General features: G+C 48.5%; 1 protein-coding gene across 1 annotated transcript in view; it reads left to right on the forward strand.

The window, feature by feature from the left end:
• LOC119381606 (uncharacterized) overlaps nucleotides 1–15,761 on the forward strand; it is a 417,646-nt gene that overhangs the window by 383,902 nt on the left and 17,983 nt on the right. The window contains exons 18-20 of the mRNA XM_049419611.1: nucleotides 13,124–13,471; nucleotides 14,240–14,386; nucleotides 14,998–15,225. Coding sequence (XP_049275568.1) covers nucleotides 13,124–13,471; nucleotides 14,240–14,386; nucleotides 14,998–15,225 — 723 coding nt within the window. The remainder of the gene's footprint in view (nucleotides 1–13,123; nucleotides 13,472–14,239; nucleotides 14,387–14,997; nucleotides 15,226–15,761) is intronic.

A 15,761-nucleotide genomic window follows, 5' to 3' on the forward strand; every position in this document is an offset into this window, starting at 1 on the left:
TTTCATTCACTTTTGCTCTACAAGTTTTGTTCGGCAAGAGTAAGTAGAAAACTAAAGTGAGAGACGAAGAGATGGAGAGAGAGGGTCTACAGCGTCTTCGACAAGCGCTTGCGTTTCGCGTGATTGCCCGCGTAAGAATAAAACCCGAGCAAAATCTAATCAGGGATACACAAGGCGTGTAATGAGAGCTCCGTCGTCCTCTGCAGCCGCCGTCTCCAGCAGTTCAACAAGAAAGGCACTTCAGTGATGTGCCGTGTAAACGCTTTCTTTGTTCGGCCCTCGGGGCAGCCCTTGGCGCTCGCAGTGAGGCCCCGACCGGGGGGACCGGCTCTACATGCTACGAAACTCACCGCTTAGTTACCGCTGCAATCTGCCTCCGCTGTAATTACCGGGAGAGAAGGGGAATTGCGACACCCTATCGGGGCGGCCGGACTCTGGCCTGTATGAGCTCGTTAGCGACCTTCGCGTTATCCAAATTAAAAATCAATGCCCACCTCCGGCCGCAGGCACCGTAATGGCGCTCCGAGATGTTATCCAGTGCCCAGGCACCAAATTTTTGAGCTTAAAGCGCGCACAGCGCAAATAAACGTCACTGCGGCTCGGAGGTGTAAAGTGACCTCTGTTTGCCTTTAACGGAGAACGCAAACGCCGGACGATGCGTGACAAGATAATCTGCAGCAGGACGGCGTCGCATCACGGGACACGTAGATCGCCATCCAGTTTCGTTGTGTTGTTCTTCCTTTTTTTAAACTTTGAGCGTCGAGCATGAAGTTCAGGCGTCCGGACCCATGACGTACATGTGCGATCTGCAGCGTGGAGAGCGCGAGCCGCCTAATTGAGCTAGAGAGTTGTCGGACATGTCATTACGCAACTTCGCGCAGTTTCAATTAACGGTTAGGGTGAGCGTAAAACACTCGTCACGATATGCGGGGGATGCCAAAAAATTAATGCCTCACTTTCTGCATTCTCATAATAACTTGAAGCCCCAATGAATATGTAAATGTTGATTCCCTCGCAGTAATGTCGCTTCGACAGGGAACTGAATAGGCTCTTTTGTCCTCAGTCGCGAAAAGCCACATCGTCAGCTATTAAATGGCTCCGATGACAGAAGATGCAAACTACTAGTATTGACGTCAATTGATAGAGTGAGAAATTTCGTTTCAGCTTGTTAATACGGGGTGAAAGAGCTAGCTGGTATTCTGCACATATTGTAAAACTTTGTTAAACAGTGGATTAGTGATTAATGAAAGAAAGCAGATCTCTTTGGCAAATTATAGAACCACGAAGGAATCCCGTCTTCTTTAAAGCCCGCCGTGGCCGCTTACAACTGATAATTCTATTTTCAGCTGGCAACTGGGCTAAAGAGCATTTGCAGGAGCGCCGACTCAATACAAGATCTGCTGCTTGTCATATTTTGCCAGCTATAACAACACTGATTCGAAATACAAATTATCTGCAATAAATTTGTAGGTTCACCTAGCAAGTTCTTGGGCGTTTTAGGCGGTATGAATCATGGTTCGGCGCCCATAAGCGTGCCCTTCCTGAGTGCTTATATTTCTATACTGGAATTAATCTGCTAAGACTTTGCGTGCCTTCGGAGAAATCTGAGCTTGCGTCTTAATCCTACTCTAAAGTTCCCTTGATTTATTTATTAGATGCGAAACATCTTATAGCGGAGTTCAAACCGGTGGTGGTGGAGGTGGTGTGCGGCGTGACCACCCTTACTGCACATGCGCATACCCTCTCCACACACATCCTCTTCAGTCTCCCTCACCACTCCTCCTGTCCACTGACCCTCTCCCCTTTCCCCTCTCTCCTCCCCCTCTCCACTTCCCCTTTCCACCCTTCCTTTGAAACGCGGGCTAGACATGCCGAAATTCTCTCCTGCGCAACGCCGCGATGAACGCCAGCGCATGCGCGTCCCCTCCCCCTCTCTCTCCTCTCCTCCGGTGCCCCCCTCTCGCACGCCTGTCGACCGCGCTCCCCGCTCGCCCTGTGAGAATTAACGGCGAGGCTAGAGGGAAGACAAGACGCGCGTAGCGTTCCTCTTCGCGTTCCACGACGCGAGGTCGGTGGCATGCCAAACGAACGCCAGCGGAACGCGATCGTGCAAATGCTCCGGCTTCGCATCGCCTCATGGTCCCCTTTACCGGGAAATGGTGTAATTTTTTTTACAATGCTATCGTAGTGACTTAGCACGACCACTCAACCATCACAGCTTTTACCAAACCAGTTTTACATGTGAGTGCGTCTCATGGCTTAGCTATAGCGCGCGCTTTCGTCGTTTTGGCACGTAAACCCCAAGAAATTACTCATTATAGCGTGCGCAGATCGGGCTTCCATTGTAAAGTTAGTAATTGTAATAGTGCGTCTGAATGCTATGTAAAAGCATTCTGTTGTTTCTGTTGCACGAATAGGGTGCCACTCACCATCTGGATAATTCCGAACACTGCACCGCTCGCTTGGCACCAAGTGCCTCGCAATCTGCAGAGGCTATGGTGTTTGTAGTTCCGTAACTGTCGAGGTAGCGGCGTCGCCACCAGACATCGAGCCCGAGCTTCTCGGGTGGCCGTAACCGAGTGCACCTTACACTGCTCGTGTTTATACAGGGCGACAGAGCCTGGATCATAGACTATATTAAGCCCAGCGCTTTTGATTACACAGTCGCCGAAGCACAGCGCTACCGTTTTGCCGCCACGGGTGTATTGTCGCAGTCATGTTCAAGCAAGCAAATCGGTGCTGGAAAACTTCAAAAGGCACCCCCCAAGGCTGGAGTTCGGCAGCGGCGTGGTGTACTAAAACCTTGTTAAGCCTAAGTAGACGCAACCGCTCACCATTCGCGTACACGAGAACGCGTCATGTTTCTCGGCGCGCCATTCTATACTGCCACGTGCACTCCTTTTTTGTATTTCTGCATAACCGATCCGTTACACGTATAGCCACTTCCTTTCGCAAACCGCGCCCGAATGTCTGGGAAGTTTACAGATTATTTTAGAATCTTTTGATAGGCTTGAGCGCGCAAACGCGAACAGTTGAGTTTGTTCTGAAACTAGCGCAGCCACCAGCGATAAGACTCGAATGTTCGATGCCACATGTATAAATGCCGGCACGCCTAGCCGCAGAGCAGATTATCGACGGCCGACGCTCTGTTCGCCGCTATCAGTGTACAGCGTGCTTTGCTTGCTGTAGTTTGAGTTTCCGTTTCCCGGTCACAAGTTCGGCCAAACAAAAAGTTTCATCTTGGACAAGCCGACTGCTGCCTTCGTCAACGCCACGACCCCGTGACAATACCACTGCACGTTCGGACAAAATCGCTAATAGGCACCTTCATAGGCCGACCATTCGGGCGCGTACACGTTGTTCTCTGCCCTTGTGACTGCGCCATGGGGGCAGCGTATAAGGAGCTTCCCCTGCACGCTCGACGGGCTCACGGGGTTCGCGCACTTTGCCGGCTGTGTGCGCGAACGGCACAGAAAACGAAACGGCCTGGCGATTTCCTCAAGACGACGGAACGCAAGTTCATTCGATGGGAACTTTTCAAACTTGCTTCTTTCTTCTTCCTACCAGTATTTACTGCGGCCGTACGCTGTATTTTGCTTGTTTGTAAACATCGCTTTTTTGTTTTGCTCTTTCTGCCCCTTAACTGTCCGTGCGCAATCATTACTCAGGACTTGGGCGAGCCAAGTCGGACGGAAAGTACGGAAAGTTATTACGAAATGGGAGCTAATTAGCGGGACTAATTATTACTCACTGAAGAAAAGAAAATGAGGAACAAGGGCTGCTTCGTTAATGGTTTCTCTAGCACATCGGGATCCTTTGCCACTGTTTTTCTTTTCTATCTTCATCTGCCCGCTTTTCAGCCAGCACTGTTGTCGACTCCTCTCCTCCCTTCACCGTGTACCGGTTCCTTTTCTTTTTCTACTTTCGTGATCTGCGGAATTGCTTGCTGTTTCGAGCGAGTGACTATGAAAGGGAGGCCCTTCTCTCCAATTTCATCGCCGGCTCTATTCGCGCGCCCTGCAAATCTCTTATTTTTCCCTCGCCCGCGTGTCTGCCGTTTGTCGCCCCCTTTAATTTTTTTTTTTTTCGTTTTCATTTCTCTCGCGTAGCGCTCACTTTGCGCGATCTCCACACAACGGTGCCGTGGGACTCTCATGCAATATCTCTTGGAGAGCGTAAGGGAAACGAAGAGATTAGTAAAGAAGAAAATGAAAAACAAAATTGAGTGCTTTCAGTGTTCCTATATCGTGCCCCCGATGAAATTCCTCACTTCGATGTTCATTCGAACGATTTCCTATCCGGGGTCTTCTCCACCTGTTCCGCATTCTTCTTCCCCCTTTTCTCTCCCGTCCTCGTCTCCACAATGGAGCGATGCAGTTTCCTCGCAATTAGTCCCGGGCGCTATCTTCTCGCGTGCTGCACGCGCGCACGCAATTATATACGGCGCGCAAGACGCAGTTCCATGGCTTTCGCAGCACTTCTAGGCTCTGATCCCCCCCACTCCTCTTTCGTACTTCATTTCCCTCATCTGCCCCGCCTTTTCTTTTTGTTCAACTTCAGCCCTGCTCCCCATCCTCATCTGATGGAAAGTGATTAAAATTGGCCGTCGCTCGTCCCTGTCTGAGAGAACACAAAGAGAATATGCGCGCGATTTAATTTCCCCGTGCCGGTTTATTAAGAAATATTGTGAGCTCTTCGCAAGGAAAACGGGTCTCGGATAAAACGAAACAAGTCAAGAAATAAGGTCTTGCCGCCTTATATTTTGGCTGCCTGTTGAAAGCGCCATTCCTCGCCGTGTCGTCGCTGTCTCTCCTCGTGGCAGTTGAGAAACGCCGAGTGCGCCCTCGTCTCGGCGATTGCTTTCTCTGCTTGCGATAAGTAAGATGCCACGGGCAGATCCTTCGTGGGGAAGGAATGGTAGACTCCGTCCTTATATATCTTTCGCTTCCATTTCTTCTCCTGCCGCGCCCATCCATTCCGAGCTCTTTGTCTCGCTGCTGCGCCGAAGCTAGACGAGATATCTTTGTCTCTGTGTACGTGCGCTTTTGTTTTATGTCTCGAGATCCACGGCGCGCGGGTTCATTCCATCTTGATACTCATTTTTCTCGCAAGAAATACTAGAAAGATTCCGCACCTTGGCGGAGCTGCACATGCTGGAACCATCGCCGGCGGAGTTATCTGTGAGCAGGGGCTGACGTTTCCGTTATATTATTATCTCTCTTTTTTTCCCCTCTCTCAAACTCCAGCATCGTTACTTTCTTGGGCGAACCAGAAAGCGAAGAGCTTGTTCCCACCTGTCGGCGCCTTTGTTGAAACTAATGCTGATTATTTCCAGCACGCTATAGGAACCGGGCTATACGTCTCAAACAATGGTGAGCTATAGTCGCGCAGAAGTATAAGCCACAATAGCCGCATAGAACCATGCGGGAAGCAAGCATTGTGTAAGTTGGGAGACTTGCGCCATCACCATGTTCTTGCGCTTGTGTATTCCTTAAATGGCACCGAACCACGACATTCGGTTTCGTATCGAAAAAGCTTACAAGCGGTTGACGGTATACTTTAAAGAAAACATGGAGAAAGTGTCACTGAGGCCACGACTTTTGGATAATATCACCAATGATGCATGCAATTCATGGACAATATGTAAATAGAATTGCGTATAGGTAACTAACTGCCCCCTCCCCCTATGAGGGGAGGATTGGTCAAAAAGTGTTACGCTGTCACTCAAACTCTGTCGCATTTCATGCAACGATCAGCGCTTGCCTTGTTTCTCCATGAAAGCAACAGCAGCGCTGATTACACTATGCGGAGACCAGCGCTTAAGCAACGTGAACGTAGGAAGATTCGTTGTTTTATATGAAAAGATAGGCTTTGCATTAGAGACGGCTATCCGAACACATCGCTAAACTGTTTCGACTCCTCGTTTCCCCATAAATAAGTATGCACATCGCACGAACAAACAACACGCTACGCAATAGCGCAGCTTCGCGGATAGTTATGTAGGCGCATGCAGAAGGATCAATTGCCTTACAAATCGGCAGACCACGCCGCGTTGGATAAGTGGCACTACAACGCGTGGAAACTGCCGGAAACTTTTGCGAGGCTGCAGGCCCATGCTGCAGCAAGCGACGCTTTTCTTACTCCTACAAAATTTCAGGCGTTTTGGGGGGATCAGAAAACTCAATATTATTCACGTTAATCTTGCGAACGACCTTCTTCATGCCGCGTATAGGGAGAAACCGTGTGGGCGCGCACAGAAGGTTGCGTGGCCTTTCTTGTAAACAGAATATTTGAACTGTAAATGGAAGGTAGGATGAGGACAATACGAATTTCAAAAGATTACTAATCCCGGTGTTTTACGTGCTAAAGGCACGATCTGATTATGAGTGGCGCCGTATAGTGGGTGCCTTCGGATTAAATTTTGCTACCTGGGGTTTGTAACGTGCACGTCTATATAAATAACGAGCTTTTTTTTTCACTTAGCTTTCATCGAAATGCCGTCGCGGCGGCATGTGTCGATCAAACCCGTTACAGACAGAATAGCGGAGGCATTCGGGACGCCTCGCTTGTGTTTTTTCTCTCTCGCACCGTGACCGCCTAAGCCGATTTTCCGTTTTGCTTGCAGTGCCCTTTCCCGCGGACCAAGTATTCTATTCGAGATCATTGAAAGGGGCGACCGGAGAAAATGCAACCTGGAAAGCTTTTCCTACATACAGCGGCGTCTGAGCAAAATGTCACTCAACGGCGCCAGCCAGTGGCGTAGCAATGGAGGAGGGAGGGGTGTCGAACCGCCCCCCCCCCTCCCCCGAAATTTTTCAGTTTTGCATGTGTATACATACACGTAAACATACAAACGCACGCACGAACATACAAAATGTATGGTTGTAACACCCCCCCCCCTTCCCTAAAAAAATTTCCGTCTACGCTGCTGGCGCCAGCTGTTACGAAATGAACCTCTGCAGGCTTCAGTATAGGGAACCCAAGCTCAAGTTTGCGGCGCGACGACAGCGCCGCGCCAGCCGCGCTGCGGCTCTGTCGGAAAACTCTGAACCGTCGCGCGGCCGACTCAGCCCCTTTCACGGTAGCGGTAGCGCACGTGCGCTCGCGTTCTTCTCTCGGTGCGGGTAATTGTGGGGCCGTCAGCTCGGCACGTTGAACCGAGAGGCTTGCTGTGCGAAGCTGCGCATTTCCACGATGGCAGAAGCGACCCCGCGGAAGCGCAAGCGTGGTCCGAAGTATTGTGGTTTAGTGGCCAGCCACAACAGTGCAGACAAGGCACACGATTCACGTGTTAAACTGTGTCGGTTCCCGGGCGTGTCCCACGAGAAATAAAGGCGGCAAGCGTGGATAGCTGACAGCGCTGTCTCGCCTTCTATTTTGGCTGTCTGAGTTCATCGCTTTCGTTCGTTCCGACTACCTGAATCGGTAAGTAACGGGGCGCATGCACGCAGCGACTACAGTAATGATTACTGGCTATCTTCTCGCATTGTTAAAGTCCAGTTACGGTTGTAGGTGAAGCAACTTTGTGTTTTGATTCCCCGTGCTCGTGAGACCTACCCGTCGTCGTTGAACGTTCACATTCGCGTTATACCGTTAGCGCTGCGCGGTTGGTTGAATTCAACTGAACTCCGCACATTGTCAGAAGTTCGGCGCCTGCATTTCACGCGTCGGGAAGGCTGCTTTATCACGCCGGAACGGACGTCTGTGCATTTTCAGCAAGCTTTGACATCGTTCTGCAGGTTTGCTTTGTTTTTGTCACTTTATTGGGGTGATATATATTTAAGCCGCTAAATATAACTGGCACTTCATACATGCTTTGCAATTGCAACCTTGAATTAACCACCTTCTGACTTTGTGCGATTTTCTAGCCGCGTTCACGCAACAGGTTTTATACGCCTGTCAAGTCGGTATCATAAAAAGAGACTGCAAGCATGACGCGAGAGCCGAAAAAACGAGGCGAGCAGTTCATCTTGCTTCACAGTGGTTGAAGCTCAGCTAGCTGCCTCGCGTCTTAATCGGCGGGTGATTCTCCAGCGGCACAGAGGACTTGACTCTAACCTTCTCAGGAAGCAGTGCCATGGCCGTATAATCTTTTTTTCGCACGCCGCAAACGTTTGTTCACGAAAGTACAAGGCTGCTACTGTAAGCATGCCATATCAAAACAACAATCATATGATTCGTAGTCCACGCCGCAGAACATCGATAGCGTGTACGGCTTCATTTCGGAGTGCATGTGGACCATTATTCATCTTTAACGTGACAGAATGAGCCTTACCTCGAGGTATACGTCCTACACGGTGTAATCGCGACTTGGGAAATGCATTTCGCTTTGAGTCGGGCGTGGTTGTCGTCGATCGTCTGCTCTTCACCGTTAACGTGATTGACGAGCCTTCCTCATTTTATCAAGTTCGCTTTGCGGAAGTGCCAGTCAAGCTTGAAGATCCTTTTGAAGCCGCACTGCACGCGGTACATTGTGAGACGCCGCAAGTGCACCGCGAGAGCTCTGCACGTGCACGGAAGCGAGCGGCAACGCGGTGGCGAGAAGGGAAAACGCTCGCTGATCACGCCCCAGTTTCTCTTTTTCTGCCAGAGATGGCGCTGCCTGTCAAGAGCAGCAGCGCCGCTAAGCGTTGCTTGGGAAGCCTATGGCGTCACGCATTCGTCTTTCTTTCGCGGTTGCGTAATTGCAAAGCGAGAACGCTTTCCATTACGTATACATGTCCCACGTTTTTGACCTCGAGATAAGTTTCGTAATAACGTCATCTTGTCGTTTTCCCTGTTCTTGTCAATGACCGAGAGCTGCTTTGTTCTTTTCACCTGTGTTCTGGCATACATGTGGACGGAATCACGGAGGAAATGCTGCCATTACAGATCATTTTATCTTATCGTTGCGGCTACTCTGCGTATAGGCGCACTCAATCTCCGACCCCTATAGTACACGCATGTTGACGGCCAGCGTTTTAGTAGGGAGTTCGGCATCCCAGAGCCGTGGTCAATAATGAATACTATCGCACCATATCTTAGATACATATCGAGAAAAAAAAACTCTATTGCAACTGAAACTTTAATGGAAGCAGTGGCGCCTTTTGGTATATTTTGCAGCCTCTAAAGCATTATAGACAAAGTGTTTATATGTTAGTAAATAAAAAGAGCAGACGCCGCTACATCGACACTTTTCGCCTCTCTCCGCTTCGAATTGCAATAATTTGCGATGTAACTTATGAAAACATGGTCATATTCAAGAATCTTGCCTGCCAAGATCAATGATGCCAGCAAGATTTTTTTCGCGCACCAAATGTGACGCCGCGTGTTCGTGGCGTCAAGCTATACAGCTTTTCTATATAGTGCTTGTAATGGGTCTACGTACGCTATAATATAACAAAGCCGCGTAGATCGCAATGGGAGTTTTGCAGGTTGCTTTCACGTCATGTCTTGTGTAATTGTGGGGCTTGTGTAACTACACAGAGCATAACAGCATGGCGGTGCATAGGCTACCCGCCTCGCTCGAACTTCGCACTTGTCATTTGCTATTTAGATCGACGGCAAGAAACAACCCTTTGTCTCAGCTCGTTTGGAGAGAAAAAAAAAGTATATTTTACTGATATTATTGAGACCAATCGTCTGTTCTGTTCTGATATAATAGCTGAATATTTCGTAGCGTTTGCTTACTTAACCTATAATATCTTATAATTTAACATATAGCTTTTATCGCGTCCGATTAGGATGCGAAATAGAAACGAACAGAAAGTAGCAAATATGTATGCTATAACGGCAACCGAGTATATTTGTCCGACGCTGCTAGACAGTGATACAGTGCTTGATGACACTGAATGCTGGCAGCCTTACACTGGAAGTGCATGATTGTTAAATAATTAGACACGCTGCCTGACATATATCGTCAAAGTAAAGCACACCGGGGATGCACTCTGCCGGCCATATACCCAGGCAGCGTGGGACAGGAAGAAACCCTGGCGGAAAAATTGGGGGACGCTTAAGCTTCGTATTTAAGGGTTGAACGCAATAGCGATATCTGGCCCCATCCTCATCGTGCTCTGTCACACACACACACACACACACACACACACACACACACACACACACACACACACACACACACACACACACACACACACACACACACACACACACACACACACACACACACACACACACACACACACACACACACACACACACGACATATCTATAGTAAAGGTAAAGGTTTCCGCCCTCTTCAACAGCACTTTTATGACAACAGTGTACCCACTACGTGCTCTGTCATCCTCATCATCATCCTCATCGTGCTCTGTCACACACACACACACACACACACACACACACACACACACACACACACACACACACACACACACACACACACACACACACACACACACACACACACACACACACACACACACACACACACACACACACACACACACACACACACACACACACACACACACACACACACACACACACACACACACACACACACACACACACACACACACACACACACACACACACACACACACACACGACATATCTATAGTAAAGGTAAAGGTTTCGGCCCTCTTCAACAGCACTTTTATGACAACAGTGTACCCACTACGTGTGTGTAAGAAAATGCGCGCACTAATGTGTATGCCCTTTCTAATGGGTGGCATGCTTTAAACCAGCAGCAGTTACGCGCGTGATATTTTTTTTTTTTTGGAGTTGCGATGCATGACAACAGTCATGCATTCTCTTAGACCCACTACGTGTGTCTAAGAGAATGCGCGCACTAATCTGTATGCCCGTTGTAATGGGGGGCATGCTTTAAACCAGTAGTAATTACGCGCCTGATACTTTTTCAAAGTTGCGATGCACCCACTGCGTGTTCGCAAGGGAATACGCGTAGTATAATGTGTGTGCCTTTTGTAATGGGTGGCCGGCTTTAAACCACCAACTCGTGATGCAGTTCACATGGAGTGACGTCCGATGGCAATATACGCTTGTACCCCGTTTTACTGCGATATTACATCTCGTACTGTGACACATGTACACAAAACGCGTATGTTTGTAGTTCCAAGCAATGGAGCGGCTCTGTGGTAGAACACCTACTTGCCACGTAGACGGCCTGGGTTCGATTCTCACTCGAACCTAAGATTTTTTTATGTTATGCAAGATAATGATTTTTCGCTCACAACCAACGACGCCGACACCGACGCCGACACCGGAATTTTTGCGGAACGAGCTCTTTAACGCTCGCGTTAAAGGGACACTAAAGAGAAACAATGAATTGGTTTAGATTGATAAAGTGTGCTCGTAGAACTCTTGTGCAGTTTATTTCACCACCATAGGTTTATTATTAGCGGAGAAAACCAAGTTCAAAGTTTCATTTTTAAATTTCGCGCCGAACTTTGTAATTCGTGACGTAAAAGATTTGAAAGAGCATTTAACGTATTTTGGCGCCACTGGCTCGACGAAATTTCCACAAACTCGTTATGTCGAGTCCCTGGCCCCCCAGAGGACAATGTACTTCGATTTAACCGATTAGGAACTACGTAGGCCCAAGCAGGCGCCGTCAAAAATATGTGACGTCACGGCAAATGCTGCGGAAATTCCAAGGTGGCGTCACCACCTGTGTTTTCTTTTTGCGCGTTTTCTCGCTTATTAAGCGTCTTCTCGCAGCAAGCGTGGTGTTTTTGGTACCGTGGAAGACTACTTTACTAATGCGAGAAAAATCGTTTTGCTCTTTAGTGTCCCTTTAATATCTACCGTGTTGCCTGTAGGCGTCGGGGTTGAGACCACGCATCACCTTTTTTAGTCTCCGACTCATCTCCCTTCATTCAGCTGGGAAATACATTCTGCTCAGTTCAACTATATTAAGTTCCCGTTGTCTTGCCTCAAGGTGGGATGAGTTTTTGGATCTTATGAAAAAATCCTGCACCTTAGATAGCGATGCAGGCAAGTTATATGTTATCCCGTCCTCACTTCTGTGTGGTTAAAACGGAGATGCTTTAGTGATTGATAATACCGATGCATTAAAAATGCTGGGAAAGAAAGAGTAGCTTGTAAACAAGGGCTCTAGCAAATATATTTTCTCTTGAAAACTTGAAGCCGCTAGTTCGCAACCGAACTTCGTGGCCGCGTCTTGTGCGCACTGAAATGTTTCTGAATTCGTCCAGATATATTTCATACACAATAGAAAACATAACAGCGAAAACAAACGCAGTACACGCACATGTTTTGACAGTGCCTAAACGTTGAATGCGTGTAATACTATTCGCGTGAGTTTTTAAAAGCGTGCATTGCTTGCTTTTCCTACCAGGAAGCCTTAGCTTAGCCTAGGCAACTGAGCATATAGCTACAGTCTGCAGTTGTACCATGAACGCCGTTGTTTTTGCGCCTCTCATGTGTTCGTTCTTTCTATCTGCTTTTCACTTTTCCTCCTCTGCCCACTTCTCTGTTCCTCAGTGTAAGGTAGCGAACCAGGTGCAACCTGTCAACCTCCTTGCCTTTTCTGTGCGTGTTGTACATTGCATAACATCGCGTTGTTTTCGAGTGCTAACATTTTTGTTTGTTTTTTGTGCGCTATTTGTAAACATTCCCCAGCGCCTCAGTTAAAACGGGCTGTATACTATAAGTATGCATTAACTTGAATTGTGGCATTTTACGAGCCAAAACCACGATATGATCATGCGGCCACATAATTATGATTATGAGATAAATATGATTATGAGTCCACACGCCGCAGTGGAGGACTTTCGAGTAATTTTTTACCCCATCGTAAAGACACAGCGCGAAAATCGGACGAGGCACACAGAAAGGTAGGGACAAGAACAAGCGCTTGGTCTTGTCGATACCTTTCTGCGTGCCTCTTCCTATTTTTGCGCCGTTTTTTTTTTTTTTACAGTGGATTCATACAAACTAACCCAGCTAACCACAGCTGTAATTTTGACCACCTGGGATTCTGCAACGAGCACCCAACTTTAGGTACACGGCTGTTCTAGAGAAGTATACATTTCAGTCATCCGGATAAACTGTCATGCTGCTCGTACATGTCTGTACCAGGGGCCACCACGACTGCGTCGTCAAACTGAGGTAGCTGTATATATTGTGGCGTTCATCGCAGTGTCCACTTCCTCTCTGGAGACCACCCTGCAGCTGCCGGCTCGTTCTCGGGGCCTGGTGCAGAGCCTCAATTACCCGCACCGGCCGCCGCAGGGTCTGGCCTACAGCGTGCGCCTGCTGGCGCCGCTGGGACAGCGTGTCGAGCTGCGCTTCGTAAACCGCAGCGCCGCCTCTGCCGCCGCCGCCGCTAGCGCGGTCCACCTGTGGGACCCGTATCGGACACCGCAGCTGGCGCTCAGGCTCGGCCCTGGCGCCGACAATGCCACCGTCTCGTCCACGCTCCACACGCTTCGGCTGTCGTACGGCGCCCCGGCGGCCCCTTTCCAAGCCTACTTTATCACACGAAAAGGTGCCATTGACTTCACTTTTTTTTTTCTTCGAGTGGAGTCAACGCTTACTCAGCTGTGTCGATTATGCCATCGCCTTTGTATTTCCATGAATTTTCTTTCTACTTTTCTTGTCTATTGAAGGCGCTGTTGTCCCTTCCAGTTGACACTCGTTATGCTGAGTGGGTACTTTGTTAAAAGCTGTGGCTTCTTGCTGTAAACAATAAAAATGCATTAAACCAATTCGTGACTACATTTTCGCTGCATGCATAGAAGCACGCGTGTAGCACGAAGTGGTAAAAGCGCAAACACTCGTCTTTATTCCATCGGAACGAGTAATTGTAGTCAAAATAATACTACGCATCGTGAAAATAGCGCGTCCAGTCAGTTACTTTGCGCTTTACATACTGGGACAATGGAGGCTAGGGAATAAGGTAGAAAATACGAAGAACAGAGCAGTCATTCGTTCAGAACAGGATTATTTTAGGTGCGTTAAGGGCTCATTAAGAGGCGTTTCGAGATTAACTGAAGCTCGTAAACCAGTCGTACTGCATTGCCTAATTCACTTCTAGCAGTTAGAACCTGAAAGCCCCCTGTTTCTTGGGGGAGCACATCTTCACACCTATATGGGAGCATGGCCACAAGTGAGGCTTAACTAATTCATCACTAAAACTCCAACAGAAGCGATAAGCAAACAGGAGTGATGGTCGACCTATTACGCAAGATTAACTGTAGTGAGTGCATGCTCGTGCCATGCGTTCATCCCCTCCTTGAATGTCACTCCTGCTCAGATCCTCTGTACCTGGACAAAACCGTGACATTGCTGGCAGATGTCTCTTTGGACTCCTGCACGCCGAACCCTTGCCTTAACGGAGGATCCTGCATCGAAGACGTCACTTCCAAGAAACGCCTCTGCAGTTGCACTCCACCATTTGCAGGTACTCGACGCTATACTCGACATCGATAGCAGTGCGGTGAGCTGAATGGTTGTTAGGCGCAACATTCATTGTGGTAGCGAAGACGTGCATGGACAATTAAGCAGGCATGCGGACATGTATGTTGTCTCCCTGTTTCTTTGTACAGCACCATGAATGCCGGCGCGTAACCAGGCTCGATATCTGCCATAGGATTGCGGTGCAGTTAGAAAACCTTACTGGCGCATCCTGTACAACCACTAGCACGGAATTTAGCAGATACAGAAGAAAGAACACTTCATAACAATTACAATTTCGCCGGAGTTGCAGAAAAGCAAGATTTCCTGTTACGCCACATCAAAGCAGTGTAAGATTTCTGGTAAAATGGCGGAGAAACTTGAAGAGGTTTGGAATGTTGTTCCCGATATCAGGAAGCAACATTCGGTGCTAAGAGTTTTTTTGTGGCTAGCAGCTTCTGAGGTTCGCGCTCTTTCTGTTCGAAAACACGCGGCACAGAGAAAGAGACAAATAGGAATAAGCCTACGCACAGTTCTTTCATTGACATTGTGCACGTGTTTTGCGTTACTAACGAACTGGCCCCAACGAGTGAACGAAAAACATGCGTTCTGGCGCAGCTATGTTCTGCCACGTGCACGTGTGCGACGTAGGCGACGCCTGCAACGGCCGCGGCAACTGCAGCGTGTCGCCATCAGGGGCGTTGCAGTGCTCGTGCCAGCAGGGTTTTCAGGGTCCCGACTGCACCCAGACAGTGGACCCGTGCGCAGGACATCCCTGTGGGCCCCAGGGCCGCTGTGTCGCCATTAACGGATCCTTCGTCTGCCAATGCAACATCTTCTTTGAAGGTACGCTCCTGTCTTTGCTGTACGCATGCTGGCGAAAACCAAGGTCGCTGTCAGGATGTACTAATTTTTGCGAAATTCCTTTTAAACGAAACACTCAAAGCACCTGTGCCAATCTTTGCATTCCTTGCGTTTGTCACAAAACCCTGCTATCATTTCGCATTCTCATGCAGTTGTGTACTATAATGGCATAGCTTAACGTTTTGGCCTAAACCAAGAACTTCGCACAAGCTGGATTCGACACGAGAATAGGTAGCAGAAAGGTACGCGTTCATTTCAGGGGATTAATTACGACATTATCGGAGCACAGTCCTACTGCCCGAAATCCTATGTCACCTTGTTACGAGGCCATATCAATGCGGGTCCGTAGGCAGTTCTGCGCTCCCTGCAAGTCGTATCGTGTAGAGCCTGAAAGTGTGTTTGAGAACAAGGCGTTCTTTTCATCCACTGCCCAACGAAAGCTTTGTTACTGCTGCTTTTGTGGTCGTTGCTGTCATTGCTATTGTCATTGCCTGTTAAACATAACACCCGTTTTAGAA

The sequence above is a fragment of the Rhipicephalus sanguineus genome, chromosome 1, assembly GCF_013339695.2.
Source record: "Rhipicephalus sanguineus isolate Rsan-2018 chromosome 1, BIME_Rsan_1.4, whole genome shotgun sequence".
In the NCBI taxonomy this organism is placed as follows: domain Eukaryota; kingdom Metazoa; phylum Arthropoda; class Arachnida; order Ixodida; family Ixodidae; genus Rhipicephalus; species Rhipicephalus sanguineus.